We start from the raw sequence: 16,870 nt of genomic DNA on the forward strand, positions 1-16,870 counted from the left end.
CGTGTTTAAACGAGGTGTTTTAGGAGGGCGTGGACAAGTCTTAACTTTTATAAAGATTATCTCTTTGGGTTTGAGACTTTAGTCTTGGCAACTTTTTATCTATGCACGAACAGCTTGTAACACTCCAAAGAGAAAGGACAATTTGAAATTGCATCATATGACCCCTTTAATGATTTCTTAAAGGCACCGATAGTGTGTTTTTATCGGAGTTCATAAAATAAAAAAATATATATATGTATCATGATTTATTTTCAACTTTCCCATTCCCTCTCTCTCTTTCTCATTTGTTTAGGTTATTCTGACTTCACTGGAGGGTTTGAAGATGATGGCTGTTGCAAACGGGGCGTCTTCACTGCATTCAGTGGAGCTCCAGCTCTCTCTGGAGCAAATGATGGAGCTGTGTTAGAAAGATCGGCTGTGACCGAGCAGAAAGACGTGACTGCACACATATAGGGCTCCTGAATTGCAATTATTTCTTAAACAGTTTACTTAGTGGTGACTCCGTGGTTAATTGTATTTATTCAAGGTGCGTGGACTAATATTAATGGTACAAAGTAATTGTCAATGATTCTGTGGATAAAAATACAAAGATGAGTTTACAAGTGGAGTCGTATTTTAAATGGATGGGTTTCATGGTTGTGTGCTATCATGAAAGAGCATTTAAAAATGCTAAAACCCAAGTCTAATATGTTTTTTAAGTCTGTTTTTACACTACTACGGATCTCTGATACAATATTGAGTCATGATGATGTCTATTTACAGTATTTCTTCAGTCTTTTCCTGGCCTGAATTTCATTGTTGTTATATCTTTGACAGTAATCTGAACTGAATGTGAGCTCTTGTTCCATTGATGTGCCGTGTTTCTTCCTCTTTTTCAGCTGAGATGAACTAAGAGGTTTACACTTAGTATCATGGTTTCCAGTGATGTAAAACCTGGAAATTTCAGGGAATTTTATGTGTTTTCCAGGCCTGGAAAAGCACTCAAGTTAATAAATCTTCAAAGTCATGGAAAAGTCAAGAACATTTCTATTCTAAAATACACGTTGTTGTAGTTACGCTCTGTTCTAAAACATTTCATTGGAAAGATATTGATTCTGAAGAGTAAAACCTGTTGGCAAGATTTGTGAGTGAATCATTTGAGTTCTATTCAATAAATCAACCAAAGCAGTTCACACATCAGTTTAACATTTAATATTCAGCTATGTGGAGAGAGATTTCACTGTGGGCGGAGCTTCTCAGTGTCACACAACATAAATAAAAACAAAGAATCTCACAACCACCTGTTTAGGACACTAGAGGATACAACTAACTTGCATTAAATGGACACTATGTTCACACCGCTGATTCTACATTCACAAAAAATAAATGAACATTCAAAGTAACATTTAAAGAACACAGAGTCCTTCAAAACGCATGCAGTAAATGCATTGACTAATTGAATAATTATGATATAAACTTATTTATATATATATATGCTACCTTATGTTAATGGAAACAAAAGTCTCTTTTACCCACCAAAGCTGCATTTATTTGATCAGAAATACAGTAAAAATTGTGAAATATTACAGTTCACAATAGCTGTTTTCTATTTTAATGTTATTTTGAATATTTTAATATTATTATTGTAAAATAATAGTAATTTAGCAATTTATTCCTGTGATCAAAGCTGAATTTTCAGCATCATTACTCCAGTCTTCAGTGTCACATGATCCTTCAGAAATCATTCAAATATGCTGATTTGCTGCTTGAGAAATATTTCTGATTATTATCAACAGTGCTGCCTAATATCTTTGTGGAAACTGTGATACATTTTTATTTTCATGATTCTTTGATGAATAGAAAGTTCAAAAGAACAGCGTTTTCTTATATATAAATATGTCTGTGTAACATCATAAAGGTCTTTACTGTCACTTTGCATCCTTGCTAAATAAAAATATTCATAAAAAAAAAATCTTATTGATCCAAACTTTTTACCGGATGTGTACTAATTAAATAAAGTGTCTCAATTCGATATATTCAGGTAATATTTAAGGGCATGTCTAGGTGGTGTTATGTGATAAGCTGTTAAAACTATTTCATATTGAAATATTATTATTTTATCTAGTCAGTTTTGATCACCACATCTATGCCAGTTCTACTCCACATTCTCCAGGTCATCATGTTCTTCCTCTGATTTCTTCTCCTCCACTGAAAGGTCCCTGAGCTCCGGCAGCGGCACCAGCTGACCCTCTTCGTCCAGTCCCATCGGCTGAATCACATTATCCCTGTTTAGGAAAAGATGTGAGTGTTAAAGCAGTACGTATTTACGAATTATTGCTGGTGTTTTCAGTAGTTTAAGTTCCTTACTTTGAGAGTTTGTTAAAAAGACTGATGAGCCGGTGTGCCTCCTCCTCTTTCTCCTCCTCTGTCATTCCCTCCATCGGATCAGGCTGCTCCTCTTCCACCTGTCCCGTCACTGGATTCACTCGGTCTTTAATCTGCCGGTACTCCTCGGTGTCCGAGTCTGAATCGCTAGAGTACTGCGTGCCTGATGATGTGGCCTTTGACCTCTGACCTCCTAGCAAGCCTCTAGTGGCCAGGAGCCCAGCGGCATTTCCATATCCAGTGTACTTAACGAAACGCCTCACTGGAGTAGCCGGAAAAAAAACCCCCCACAAAGACTAACTAAATGACAATAAAGGGTCTTTATTGGCATCTATGGTTCCATGAAGAACCTTTGACATCCATGTAACTGTTCCATTGGACAAAGGGATCTTTATAGCGGAAAAGGTTTTTCAACTTATTAAAAAAAAAAGGAATATTAAATCTCTACACTAAGAAAATGGTTCTTTTAAATAGAAACCTGTTTCAGCAACAGAATAAAAAAAAAGTAATTGCAACTTTTTTTCACAATTCTCTCAATTCTGACTTTTTTCATAATTGCAAGAAATAAACTCAGAATTGCAAGATATAAACCCGGATTCAGAAGAAGAAAAGTCAAAATTGTGATACAATAGCTTGTTTGCAATCACATGATTCTGATGGAGGGCAGGAAGTGAAAAGCAGGATGGATGAGATGGAGGGAAGTCCGCACTGTACTGGTTTAGACACTCTTACAAGAGAGAGGTATAAACAGAAAATCACAAAATTGTGATCCTTATGTTATGAAGAGGAGCGATTTTTCAACTAAATTGAAATACTTGCCTGCCATCGAGGCAGTGGAATGGATACGTGTGGCATTTAGCGTTGCGTGAATTCAGACTGTCTCATGTTGAATGCGTGAGAGTTGACAGCCCTGTATCTATTTATATATTTCTTTATTAATAACCTAATTTATTATTGTATCTTATATATTAACCATTTGCACACACGGACATTTCTCAGACTCGGCTCCTCCTGACCGCAGAAGCTGGTTTTCAAGCCACTTTTCCCTGCATTTTTCAGTCAATTTCTTTCCTTTTCCACCCTTATGAACAACAAATATTCGTACACGATAATAGCACATTTACATTTAGTCATTTAGTCATTTTTAATAGCTCCTTGTGGTTTCTCAGTTTGACCGATTTGAGCATCCATAAACAACGCAAAACATAAGCATTTTGAGTTTCTGCTAACGATTCTCATATAGAAAAATCACTGCATTTCGCGCCACAGTAATGACGTCATGTGCAAACAACCTACTACTTCGCCCGGAGTTTGATTGACAGGTGATCTGACCAATCATGACGCCGAATCTGCCATTTTCATTTTGTAAAATATTAAAAACGCAAAACACACCTGATGTGAATTCTTTGCTCTTAATTTTCTATAAGAAGAGTTATTGTATTAATGTTGTATTTTCTTGTAATTTATTAAAAGAAGGTACACCGCCATCTTGTGCCGACTAAAACCGATTTGAGCATCCATAAACAACGCAAAACATAAGCATTTTGAGTTTCTGCTAACGATTCTCATATAGAAAAATCACTGCATTTCGCGCCACAGTAATGACGTCATGTGCAAACAACCTACTACTTCGCCCGGAGTTTGATTGACAGGTGATCTGACCAATCATGACGCCGAATCTGCCATTTTCATTTTGTCCGACAAACAAACTATGGTGCGTTCAAGTCATGTCGGATAGATCGTATTTACGAGTTGAACGCACATGAACGCCACCACAAAGTCGTTATTACGAGTGGGAAACTCGAAATTTTCTTTAAGCCCCGAGTTTCCGAGTTGGGGGCGTGTCAATGAGGAACATGGCGGAATCGATGGATGCAACGTCTGTAGTTGACGGTAAATTTTTGTTTAAATTGATAGTTTAATTGGTCATGTTCTTGTTACGCAGCTAGTTAATGAAATCCAAGTACAAAATGCTATAATTTTTGCACCTATAGGTGAAAAATCTTTTGATTTGCCATGTTGCATGTTTTAAAAATATTAAAAACGCAAAACACACCTGATGCAAATTCTTTGCTCTTCATTTTCTATAAGCAGAGTTAACAGACCCTGTTGTATTTTCTTGTAATTTATTAAAAGAAGGTACACCGCCATCTTGTGCCGACTAAACTGACTTGAACGCACCTGACGTCGTAATTACGACTTGTCAACTCGTAAGTACGAATGTCCCAGGAGGACTTGAACGCAGCACTAGACAGAAGAGTAGATTAACGTCGGTGGACTTGAACTGGAAAAATGGTGTGTATTTGCGTCTTTTCATGGTTGAAACAAGATACCTTCTGATGTTCCTTCATGTTTATTTCGTGCTATATCTAGTAAAGAGATGATCGGTCCACTTGCCGGTTGAACTGAGGAGCTACAGCGATCTGTCACGACACATTAAAGAGCCACAAATTATTGTTTGGATTTCTTAAAAAAAGGACAAAATTTGAAAGCTGAGACTTCGTTTCATAACAAAAGTAACCTGCTCTGTCTTGTCTGTTGGCGCGTTGTGTCCTCTTTGCTCCGCAATGTATTTTTCACTGCTTGAGAAGACTATGTGTGGCCTGAGAGCGCCAAGGCTTGTCGGACATAGCAACAGTAACTAAGGGGGGCGGGTATTTGCGAAATGTCAAATGTGAGATAAAAACTCTCAATTACCTTTTTTATTTTTTATTCCATGGCGGGGAAAAAAAACAGAATGGCGGGATTTAAATTCAGAATTCAAAAAAAAAAATTAGAAAGTCAAAATGTAAACGTAGAATTGCGGGAAAATCAGAATTCTGAGTTTATACCTTGCAATTCTGGGCCCGTATTCACAAAACATCTTAAGGCTAAAAGTAGCTCATAACTCGCCGATTTAGGAGAAAATCTTAAAAATAATGCGCGTGTCAGTCCTAAATTTAGGACTCCTACATTTTTGCTCTAAGAGTATTTCACAAAGCCTTTTAGCACTATGATAATGACCTTTTAATCACCTTTTTTCTCCTAATTTTCCTTTGATCATATCCTTGCTTTCATTAACCAGTTGGGCAAGAAGTAACAGCTGTTCTTGCGTCCATTTTTTTTCTTTTTCTTTTTTTTTACGTTTGCATGTATTACTGTCATCCATGATTATTTTACTCTGTTAATTAAAAGGCTGTTTATATGCATATCCGCGAATTGTTTTTGAGAAGCATACATGTAAGAGGCTGACAATAAGCTGAACATATACTTGTTTAATTAGTGACACTTATCCTGCATTTTAAAATCTTTATTTGAATGTGGCAATTAACATTTTTTATTTTTTAAACCTTTATTTGAATACGGCAACATAATATTGTGCTCTACAATATTTCCATGAATTAATCTCTGACAGAGACTAACAGCCAATCACTGTGTGCATAGTTAGTAAGCATGCTGACATCATCCATAGCAACGAGGTCAACCCCGCCCCCTTACTCTTAGCTTAAAGCAGCACTATGTAACTTTTGGCGCTCTAGCGGTTAATAAACAGAACTGCACACATCCCGCGGAAGAATATTCCAACCGGAGCTACTTCTCTAAGTTTATGTCTATGGCGATTCACGCAGGTATGTGTTACTCCGCAGCGGTGGCGACCCGACTAGCCTACAATAGTCCAAATACAAGTACTTATTATAAGTGTACCGTAGTGATTCGGAATAAGACAAAAACGCGGTTTGGAAGATGAATTCATGATGTACTTGCTCATTATATACATTTTGCAAATAGTTACAGAAAAAGTTACATAGTGCTGCTTTAAGACTTCTCTCTATTCCTTAGTAAAAATTTGTCTCAGCAGCTTTGTTAATAGGTTTTAAGAGAAAACTCTTAGCTAAAAACTTTTACTGCTTTTTAGGATAACTCTTAGTGATAAGAAAACATGTTTTGTGAATACGGGCCCTGCTCTTTTTCTTAAAATTGTGAGAAATTAAAAAAAATAAAAATCTGAATTGTGAGATAAAAAGTCTCAATTACCTTTTAAATTTTTTAATTCAGTTGCATAAACAGGCTCCCATATGCGTTTAAAAAGGTTCTTTAGGGAACCCAAAATGGTTCTTCTATAGCACTGCAGCAAAAAACCCTTTTAAAACGTTATTTTAAAGAATGTAGTATGTTTTTGGAGGGAAATTCTGTATTTTTACAGAATTCTGGTATTTGTGGTTAATAGTGTGTTTCTATGCGTTACTGTTCTCTTTGCACAGCACGAAGAGCAGGTCAGCAGCGCAGTGTTTGAGCTCAGTCTCCAGGTGGGTCATCAGTCTGACCAGACGATTCCTCATAGTGTTTCCCTCCTCAGGTTTAATGCTGGCATCTCTTAATGGAGGCAGAATCTATACCCAACAAACAAATTGATCAAATTTGATAGCATTTGATAAAAAAGCAAGAAGTATTTTTTTAGACAATAATGTAAAATAGCAGTCATGCCTGTTGTCTGAGGTAGTGCCTTGTGTCTCTGTGACCTCTGGAGCATTCGGTCAGCAAGTTCAGCACAGGGGTCAGTCTCTCTTTGACCTTTTCACCCTGCATGTGAAACACCATGGTGTTAGAAAAGCTGCTGTTGCAAACATATGTATTTTTTCCCATGAGGTTCACTATTTAAGACCAGGTTTTTAGGCCAAAAATCTACAGTGGGTACGGAAAGTATTCAGACCCCCTTAAATTTTTCACTCTTTGTTATATTGCAGCCATTTGCTAAAATCATTTAAGTTAATTTTTTTTCCTCATTAATGTACACACAGCACCCCATATTGACAGAAAAACACAGAATTGTTGACATTTTTGCAAATTTATTAAAAACCCAGCATTTTTTTAGAGTGTAGCCTAATAGTTATATTTATATTTCATCCTCTCTAACCCACATTTTTTCACATTTTAACAAAAGAAATAAAAATGCATTTTTTTAAAAAAAGTACAATTTACACTACCGTTCAAATGTTTATTCTTTTTATTTGAAAGAAATGAATAGTAAACGAGACTGCATTAAATTGATCAAAAGTTCTCGAGCAGCAAAATCAGTAAATTAAAATGATTTCTGAAGGATCATGAAGACATTTTACCCTATTGTTTTTTTTATTTTTATTTCCCTTTCCGTATTTATTTCTTCCCCTTTCTCATTACCTGCCCCAGTTTTCTCTCCATGTACATGAGTAGGTTGTGCACACAGTCCATGTTGGCTCCATTCATCTGGTGTGAGTCTGGACCCAGAGGCACAGATACCAGAACGTCTAGACAGCTCAACGGGAGAGCAGACAGCATATTCGCTGCATGCCTGAGAGAACGAGAGAGAGATGAGGACAAGCGTATGCTCAAATCTGTCCTCTTTCAGTCGAACGTTCCCTCTGTCAGTTTATAAAATGAACTGAACTGCAGAAATGTACAGCTCATATTTTTATTGAAGCATTTACATGAATCGTTCATATGAGTGGAGAAAAGCAGACACAGACAAACATGGCATCCAGAAGAAGGAAGAGCTTGTGCTCACGGTGACACTGGTGAGGTACACTGGCTAAAGAGGCCTATATACTGTGATCAATTTAGAGATATGAGAGAGAAATTCTTTGAAAAAGTCACATCTAATTCCTCATTTTTTTTAAACGGTCACAAACAGATCAGACGCAGGTGTTACTGAGGGAAGACAGTTAGACATCTGTCAGCCAAATTAATATATGCTCTACACATGTGATCCGATACTAATATTCACTAGTTTGTTTATTGCCTGCACAACAATGTAGTCTTAATGTGTTTTATTATTTAATTTATTTTATATTTTTATATTGCAATTATTATTCTGTTATTATTTTTATGTCTTATTTCTCTTCTTTTTTTCTAACATCTTTCACTTTGTCTTGTGTGTGTGTGTGCTTGTGTCAATCATTGCATCCGTCAGACAAATTAATATGTGCACTAGACATGATTCTCATATTCACTAGTCTATTTATTGCCTGCAAAATTTTATATATTGCAATTATTATTCTATTATTATTTTTGGAGTCATGTTTTGTACTATTTTCTATTATCTTTCACTTCTCTGTGTGTGTGTGTGTGTGTGTGTGTGTCTTGATCTTGTCAATCATGCCAATAAAGTATTTGCATCTCTAAGCCAAATTAATAAGTGCACTATACACATGATCTATTTTTCAAATTCAGTAGTCTATTGATGCACAACAGTGTAGACATAATGTATTTAAATTTAATATATTGCAAGTAATATTCTATTAATAATATTTCATTAATATTATTTATATATATATATATATATTTTTTTTTTTTAATTTTTAATTTTTTAAATTATCTTTCACTTCTTTCTGTTTATGTTTGTCTTGATCTTGTCAATCATGGCAATAAAGTTTTTTGACATTTAAATTATATTTGACTTCCACTTTTGAGTGGAACGCATCGTAAATGCCAACATTTTCAATTAGTGGATAATTAATGCTATAGATGATGTCAACAGGGCTTTCATTACATTACAACGGTATTTATCAATACTAACCCCTTTAATTCATCTGAAGCTTCCTCCTTCTCACAGGACACCATCAGACAGTGACACAAAACGGCAGCCAGGTGGCGATAGAGAGATGCATCTTCCTGATAGGCACAAAGAGAACCTTGACATTAACAATTACATTATTCAGCGCACTGTGTGGGTTTTTGATCACAGTTCTACAGTAACACCATCTGACACATCACGTGGTGCAATCATAGTTGTCTATAAGGGAGGTGAGTGTGATGATAATCTCTGCATACACTCACCTCTTCTGGTTCTTGAGTGTGTGTGCTGTGTGTGATATTAAAAAGAATCTTCAGGGCCTCCTGAGGCTGCTGTGAGTCCTCCACACTTATAGGAGGCGCTGTAGGATCCAGCACGACCTCATACTGTTCCTTCCACTGGACTGATAAACTCTTCTCCAGCACTGTGGTCAACAGCGGCACTCCTCCCTCCTACAAATTAAGAAAAAGTCATTATAATATAGACATGAATAAGTTTGGGGTCAGAAATATTTTGTAATGTTTTTGAAAGAAGTCTCATATGCACGCCAAGGCTGCATTTATTTAATTAAAAATACAGCAAAAACAGTAATATTGTGAAATATTATTACAAATTTAAATAGCTGCTTTCTATTTGAATATATTTTAAAATGTTATTTATTCCTGAGATGCAAAGCTGAATTTTCAGCATCATTACTCCAGTCTTCAGTGTCACATGATCCTTCAGAATTCATTCTGATTTGCTGCTCAAGAAACATCTCTTGTTATTATACATGTTGAAAACAGCTGTGCTGCTTAATATTTTTGTGGAAACCATGATACATTTGTTTTCCAGGATACTTTGATGAATAGAAAACATTAACATTGTAACATTATAAATGTCTTACCTGTCACTTTTGATTAGTTATAATGCATCCTAAACATTTGAACAGTAGTGTACATTATATAATAGCAGATTCGCTCGAAATTCACTAAAATAGAAGATGAAAAAGTAGATACTTGTTTCAGCTGTGCTCTGAGTTCAGGTCTCAACGCCGTCAGCAAAAACATGAACCGGAGTGTGTAAAACTGACCACAGGGGGAAGATACGGACTGAAACTCCTTATTTAGCTTTTCTGTCAGACCACAGAGCAGACTGAAGTACAGCAAACAGTTGGAGAGAAAAGAAAAAATGCATATGGCATGAAAATATATTTAGTTTCAGTGAATACAGTGGCCCCATAAACACTTAAAGGGATAGTTCACCCAAAAATGAAAATTCTGTCATTAATTACTCATTAAACGCGAATACGCTGTTTACGTCGTTTATGCTTTGATTTGAACGAAAACAACGTATCCGCATGGCACAGCTGACACAAAACAGGACATGAGGGTGAGTAATTAATTTTTTGGGTGAACTATCCCTTTAAAGCTGCAGTCTGTAACTTTTGGCGCTCTAGCGGTTAATAAACTGCATGCGTCTTGCGGAAGAACATTGTAGCCGGAGCTACTTCTCTCTGTTTATGTCTATGACGAATCACGCAGGTACTCCGCAGCGGTACCTACCCGAACCAGTCTAAAATAGTCCGAATATAAACACTTATTATAGGTGTACCGTAGTGATTCAGGACAAGGTAAAAACACGGTTTGGAAAATGGATTCATGGTGTACTCGCTTATTATATACATTTTGTAAATTTTGAACATAAAAAAGTTACGGACTGCAGCTTTAACAAACAAATAAAATGCAATAATTTCATTGCATTAACTCATACGCTTTTTTCAAAACTAACTTCACTATTTTTTTGCAATGACTTGTAACCAAGTGGTTAATCTTTCACTGGTTAGCATAAATATAGGGCCCTATGATTTTTGCAGACAGAATTCATGAAAATACAGATGGAATCTAGACATAAAAAATGGAATTTACTGTATAACATGGAATGTCACAGAATTTGGCAAAATTTGGATGTTTAAATCAAAGATTAGGGCTGTACAGTTAGTGAATCTTAAACAGCAAAAGGCTGCTATTTTAAATATGAAGTAATATGAAGTTAAAAATATAAATGTAAATATTCACTTCATCTTCAGAGCTGCTCTGAGAGTCACTTCATCAGCATTTCAGCCCGCCAAAATAAAAGTTCGGTTTATCTTGAAGAAATGATGACACAAATAAATGACTATTGTATACTAAAATGTACTTCTGACAGTAATAATAATAATAATAATGATAATAATAATTTTAAGGAATATCACAATTTTTCTTTCATTTAAAGAATAAACCTCCGATGTGCCAAATTTTGCTATAGTTGCCAAAAATGAAAGGAACTGTTCAAATTTCATTTGATTACATTCTAAAAGACGAATTAAATTGCTAAGTTTTATGCATTCATTTAATTACCAATATTTTTGATAATAAATTTGTATTAAATCCTAAAATACAGAATCCAGAAAAATTAAGACAGACGACAAAATAAAATAAATAAATGAATACATTTCATAGGGCACTATAAATGTAAAAATTTTTTAATAAATTAGGAATTGCTAAAGTTTTATGAATTCAATTGATTATGATTAAGTTGATTCAATTGAATTCGTTTCTGTTCATTCAATTCAATTAAATTCCTTTATGATGATCAAAATTTGATGAAACCATTAAAACTGAATCTGGAAAACTTAAACGGAACACACAGAATTGAGAAAAAAGTAAACTTTTTTTCATAGGGCCCTAAGTTAAACTCCTGCTGGTAGGTGAATGTAACTACACAGTTTGACTGCAAAAAAAAAAAAACTCTTTTATTTGCATTTTTCATAGAACTCATGAGGAAAGATGTTAGAATTTGAAACTGTAAGTTGAAATGATTCATACCTGAGTTCGCTGGCTCTCTCTTGTGCCCAAGCACTATTGTAAACAATGTTACAGAAGATTTTCATGACTTCCTTCCTGTTGACTTCATCATCAACTTTTTCTTCTTTTTCCTCCTCCTCCTCTCCTCCTCCCAGGCTTCCTCTGCTGTCTCTTTTACCAGGAGTGAGAGCTTTGAAGACGCTGCTCCTCCTGCGAGAAGGTCTGAGGCTCATGTTTGAAAATGTGCTGGCCTTACACTCGCCACACCAATCACTCTGGAGGGTCGTTCACATCACTGCTTACGGCCCCAGAACCGTCGTCTTCCTCACTGCCGTGATCATCCTCATCCGCTCGACCCAATTTGCTCTCAGAAATAGCCTCGATGATGTCATTATAGGGGTCAGAGTCGCCGTCGGTGTCTTCTTTGGGAACAGGTGCATTGCTGATGCCGCCCAGGTGTGCTAGTGTGAGAAGAGCTCTGTCAGTGATCAGAGGGCCCAAAACCTTTTTGTCCCTCGAGAGAATCCGTATGGATCTCAGGCATACTTTCAGCACACGCCCTTGCGGTTCAGTCTGGAGGAACCTGATTAAAACTGTAGCCAGAGCCTGAGGGAATGAAACAAATTAAACAAAGGCGGAAACTGTTTTTAAAATGGTTTAGGTGTGTATTTGTTTATAAGAGCCAAGGTTACCTGTCTCAAAATGACATCTGGGTTACTGGATTCATCATAGTCTGAATCAGAGTCTGACATATAATCCCGCACTTTATTCTTTCGGAACTGCAGTGACCAAAACAACAACACAAAGTATTATGGGAACAAATCACTAATTATGGGTGTCGCTAGCAATGCATAAATTGTACACCTTTAACCCCTCTGGTGTTCCGCAATTAGGACGGTCAAAATAGACTGAGGACAAGAAGCATAACATTTTGTTTTAATTGAATGATTATAATATATTTTGTTTCAATAATATTTGCTCTTTCATGGTACTAGACAATATTCATCTCTAAATTATATATTTATGCCTATATATAAAATTATACAAATATTAGAAAAATATTTCAAAATTGTTTTATTAATACAGCGTAAACGTAAAAATATAGCAAAGCTATTTGTTTGTGAAAAATGAATGGAATTGTTCACATTTGATTACATTTTAAAAGATTAATTCAATTTAATTAAAGTTATTAAATCAAATTAAAGTTTTATGCATTAATTGCCAAAATGTTTAATAATAAATATCTGTGTGTATATTCTTAAATTGTTAAAGTTTTATGCATTTAATTGATTAGACAATTATATGAAAAAGTATATGTCTATATAAAATAAAACAAATATTAGAATATTTATATTTATATACAACATACGTAGAAAATCCTAGGCAGATTGGTGCCCTCTGGTGGGAGTAATATAGAAAATCATATGTAATACCATGATGTAACCACTAGATGCCTTTATAGAATGGATTTAATAGGGCCCTACATGGTTTAATCCCTGCTGGTAGAAAAAAAAAAGTATATGTCTATATAAAATAAAACAAATATTAGAATATTTATATTTATATACAACATACGTAGAAAATCCTAGGCAGATTGGTGCCCTCTGGTGGGAGTAATATAGAAAATCATATGTAATACCATGATGTAACCACTAGATGCCTTTATAGCCTTATATGTAAATATCAAGCGGCAACCTTCCGGTCTCTCTCGTGAAACCAAGCGGCAACCTCCCCCTCTCTCTCATGATGCCAACAAGGAAGTGACTTAAACTGTAATTCATCAACTGGCCGCTAGAGGCTGGCTGCAAAAGGGAGTCAATCCCATAGACTCCCCAGCAACCAGCTCCCGCATTTTTGCCCATTTTCGATTATCCTGGAGTGACGCGCGGTGACGCGCTGCCAAGATGGCGACGGCTGGCTCTGCCCACTTTGAGCTTCAAAAACCTCTTCAGGAACCTACGGGTGACGTCACGGACACTACGTCCATGTTTTTATACAGTCTATTCTTGAAGTTCTGCATAATTAAGGGCGTGGCCACTTGAGTGACAGGTGGATTGTCGCTGCTGTCACCACCGTCGAGCTAGGTGGGCGTGGTTTCAGCAACCAGCTCCCGCCTCTTTGCCCATTTTTGACTATCCGGGAATGACGCGCTGCCAAGATGGCGATGGCCGGCTCCGCCCACTTTGAGCTTCAAAAACTCTCTTCAGAAACCTACGGGTGGCGCCATGGATACTACATCCATGTTTTTATACAGTCTATGGTAAAATATATAAGCTCTGTGATCCCCTAGTTTCTTATAAGAGTATTTTGAGACATGATTACTTACTTTGATTAGATTTGCATTTGGATATACATTTAGACTATCTATTTCATCATGGCTGATATGTAGATTGTACCCCCCAGAAATAGCTCCGTATTTTTGTATTTCCTTTTAATTTCTAATGGCGATCATAAAATATAAAAAAATAAAATAAAATTCCGAAGGTACGATTTTACAGTTTAAAATCGCCGAAGACCACCAGAGGGTTAACAGCCGTCAAATGCTTTTCAGGATGTCAGTAGCCTTAGAAAATTCAAGAATGTAGCTTTTAAAAAAGAAAATAATACCTCTTCCAGCTCCAGCCTCTTTTCAGATTGAACAAGCAGCCAAACAACAGAATAATAAGAAAATTATTAAACCATCCGAAAAGATAAGACAAAGAAAATATGTAAAATATATTTATTCTGAGTGTGTGTTTTAACAGTCAGTAACAGAGTTAGTAGGAAGAGAAATCTATCCCAGATAGATATAATGTTGAGTTTTCATCCAAACCATCATTTTGGTTGAGATTAAAATCTTAATGTAAAATCAGCATCACATCATAACTCTAATTAAGTGAACAATTCACATTGTTTTTTATTGAAATTTCAGCAGTCTTAACGTTTACTGAGGATGCAAAAATTATAGTAAACCAACATCTCTTTGTAATGTTAATTCAATGCAATTAACGTCCACACATCAACACTGACTTGCTCTCTGGGATGGATTTGGTAGAGAGCTTATGGTCTAAATATTAATGAGCTGCAGGCCGAGGATCACGTCAACTGCAGTATCAGCAAACAACTGAGGACATGGTTTTTTTTTAATGAAATTTCAGCAGTCTTAACGTTTACTGAGGATGCAAAAATTATAGCAAACCAACATCTCTTTGTAATGTTAATTCAATGCAATTAACGTCCACACATCAACACTGACTTGCTCTCTGGGATGGATTTGGTAGAGAGCTTATGGTCTAAATATTAATGAGCTGCAGGCCGAGGATCACGTCAACTGCAGTATCAGCAAACAACTGAGGACATGCAGGAATATTTCCTGCCCGGGGGAAAACGGCACGGCTCAGAGAACTCCATGGCGTTCATATACAGAAATCATAAATATGAGCACAGTTAGAGGAGACCTCATTTCTGAATGTGTGTGTGTAATTGCACTCAAATATCTCTTACTCTTCTTCTCTCCCTCTCCTCCAAATCATAGAAGAAACACTGTGCATACTAGGAGAGAGCGAAAATATTGAATTAGAGTGAGTGCACAACAAAGTAGATTGTTTTGTAATGAAATTTATTGTATTGTCAGTATGAATGCTATTAATACATTGGTTTTGGAGCCACTGGACTGAATATAATCAGTTTTTAGTTAATTGTAAGTACCTCTCGAATAAATTGCTGTAGTTCTGCCTTCAGCCCTTTCTGATCATCCTCTCTGATACACTCGATAATCCTCTCTATATTCATCGCTGCTCGAAAACACAAACGCACATACATAAACAAACAATAAACAATTGATCAAAAACATCTAAGATGGGGCACAGAAATCGGAGACCATTAAAATCCACGGTTTTACTGAAATGAGCAGTTTTATGGAAAAATTCAAATCAAAGAAATGTTTAATGTAAAAAAAGAAAAAAATATATGTTATAATTCACTAATCAAAAGTAATAAATTCTTGATTAAAGCAAAAAGGGTACAAACTAAAAACAAAAACTAATCAAAACATTCTGATATAATAAAATTTTCAATTCAACTTTTGATTAAAAATGTATAATAAATGAAATCAATATGATTTATGTTTAATGTAATAGATGTAATCATTACATTAATTACTTACATAAATTACATTCATTACATAAATGTAAATTCTAAATAATTTATAAATAAATTATATATGTAACATTCTGAAATATAACATTTTCAATTAAATTTTTGATTCAGAATTCATAATAAAAGGTAATACATGTAATAAATAATAATATGTCATTTACATAAAATGTAATATTACAATTAATATAATAAATTATTTATAGATATAATTAATTATATTAATTGCAATATTACATTTATAAAATCACATTATATATATACATACAAACATACTTTTACATAAACGCATGCATTTATGAAGAAATCATTTATATTAATAATTGAAATGGCAAAATAGAATCCTTATCAAGACATAAATACGAAATTTCTATATTAAAAACACAAAAAGAATCCGGCATTTAAGTCAATTCCAGATTTCCTTCCACTCCAACCAAAACAGTTGTCTCCTTTATATTTGTGTTAGTTTATCCTCTTACCTGTGAGCGTGTCTTCACCTGAGCGTGCCATGCAGGATGCAGTGCAACCGGAGCCTTTAAATCTTTAATTTCTATTGGATTTGAATCACTTGCTCAGTTGCTGTGATTCTCTCTCTTCGCCTGCAGGCCTTTTATGTAGATCTCTCTGAGATCTCTCCCTCTGTTTACCTCCAGCTCTGTCTCTACCCCCGTTTGTCTGTAATCCTGCAGTGCATTAGTTATGCTCTAATCCTTTAATGTCTTTTCACTTCATCTCTATTCACTCACACTATAAATAACCTTACAGCAGATCCAGTTGATGTGCAGTGACATACAGTTCGATAGAAAACAGTGACATGATGATTGATCACTGACTGTCTGAATATGTAATTAAACATTATTATGAATCCATAAACTATGAATAACCTAAACGCAAGATAATAAACTGTAAACAGACAAAGCTGCTTTGTTATTGTTTAATTTAAATTCAAGTATGCTATCATTTTGCCATAATATGCTATCATTTTGTATATAGCATATATGTACATATACTGTCTATT

At 35.3% G+C, this 16,870-nt stretch overlaps 2 protein-coding genes across 3 annotated transcripts in view; one reads left to right on the plus strand and one right to left on the minus strand.

Annotated features, from left to right (window-relative positions):
* Positions 1-1,551, plus strand: part of irf3 (interferon regulatory factor 3) — a 9,237-nt gene extending 7,686 nt beyond the window's left edge. For both annotated transcript variants that reach the window (XM_016513329.1, XM_016513330.1), the window contains exon 11: positions 293-1,551. In XM_016513329.1, coding sequence (XP_016368815.1) covers positions 293-406 — 114 coding nt within the window. In that variant the 3' untranslated portion in view covers positions 407-1,551. The remainder of the gene's footprint in view (positions 1-292) is intronic.
* Positions 1,552-1,939: 388 nt separating this feature from the next.
* LOC107708957 (synembryn-A-like) lies at positions 1,940-16,520 on the minus strand. The gene is made up of 16 exons (XM_016513336.1): positions 16,332-16,520; positions 15,406-15,491; positions 15,202-15,249; positions 14,326-14,343; positions 12,411-12,497; positions 12,162-12,324; positions 12,075-12,082; positions 11,740-11,858; positions 9,892-10,027; positions 9,157-9,345; positions 8,897-8,991; positions 7,522-7,672; positions 6,829-6,924; positions 6,590-6,734; positions 2,347-2,626; positions 1,940-2,264 (listed from the first exon to the last, which is right to left on the minus strand). The coding sequence occupies exons 1-16, from the start codon at positions 16,360-16,362 to the stop codon at positions 2,135-2,137; spliced, it is 1,782 nt and encodes a 593-aa protein (XP_016368822.1). The 5' UTR covers positions 16,363-16,520; the 3' UTR covers positions 1,940-2,134.
* Positions 16,521-16,870: the final 350 nt, after the last annotated feature.

Source organism: Sinocyclocheilus rhinocerous, unplaced genomic scaffold, assembly GCF_001515625.1.
Source record: "Sinocyclocheilus rhinocerous isolate Xijiao unplaced genomic scaffold, SAMN03320098_v1.1 scaffold24, whole genome shotgun sequence".
Taxonomy (NCBI): Eukaryota; Metazoa; Chordata; class Actinopteri; order Cypriniformes; family Cyprinidae; genus Sinocyclocheilus; species Sinocyclocheilus rhinocerous.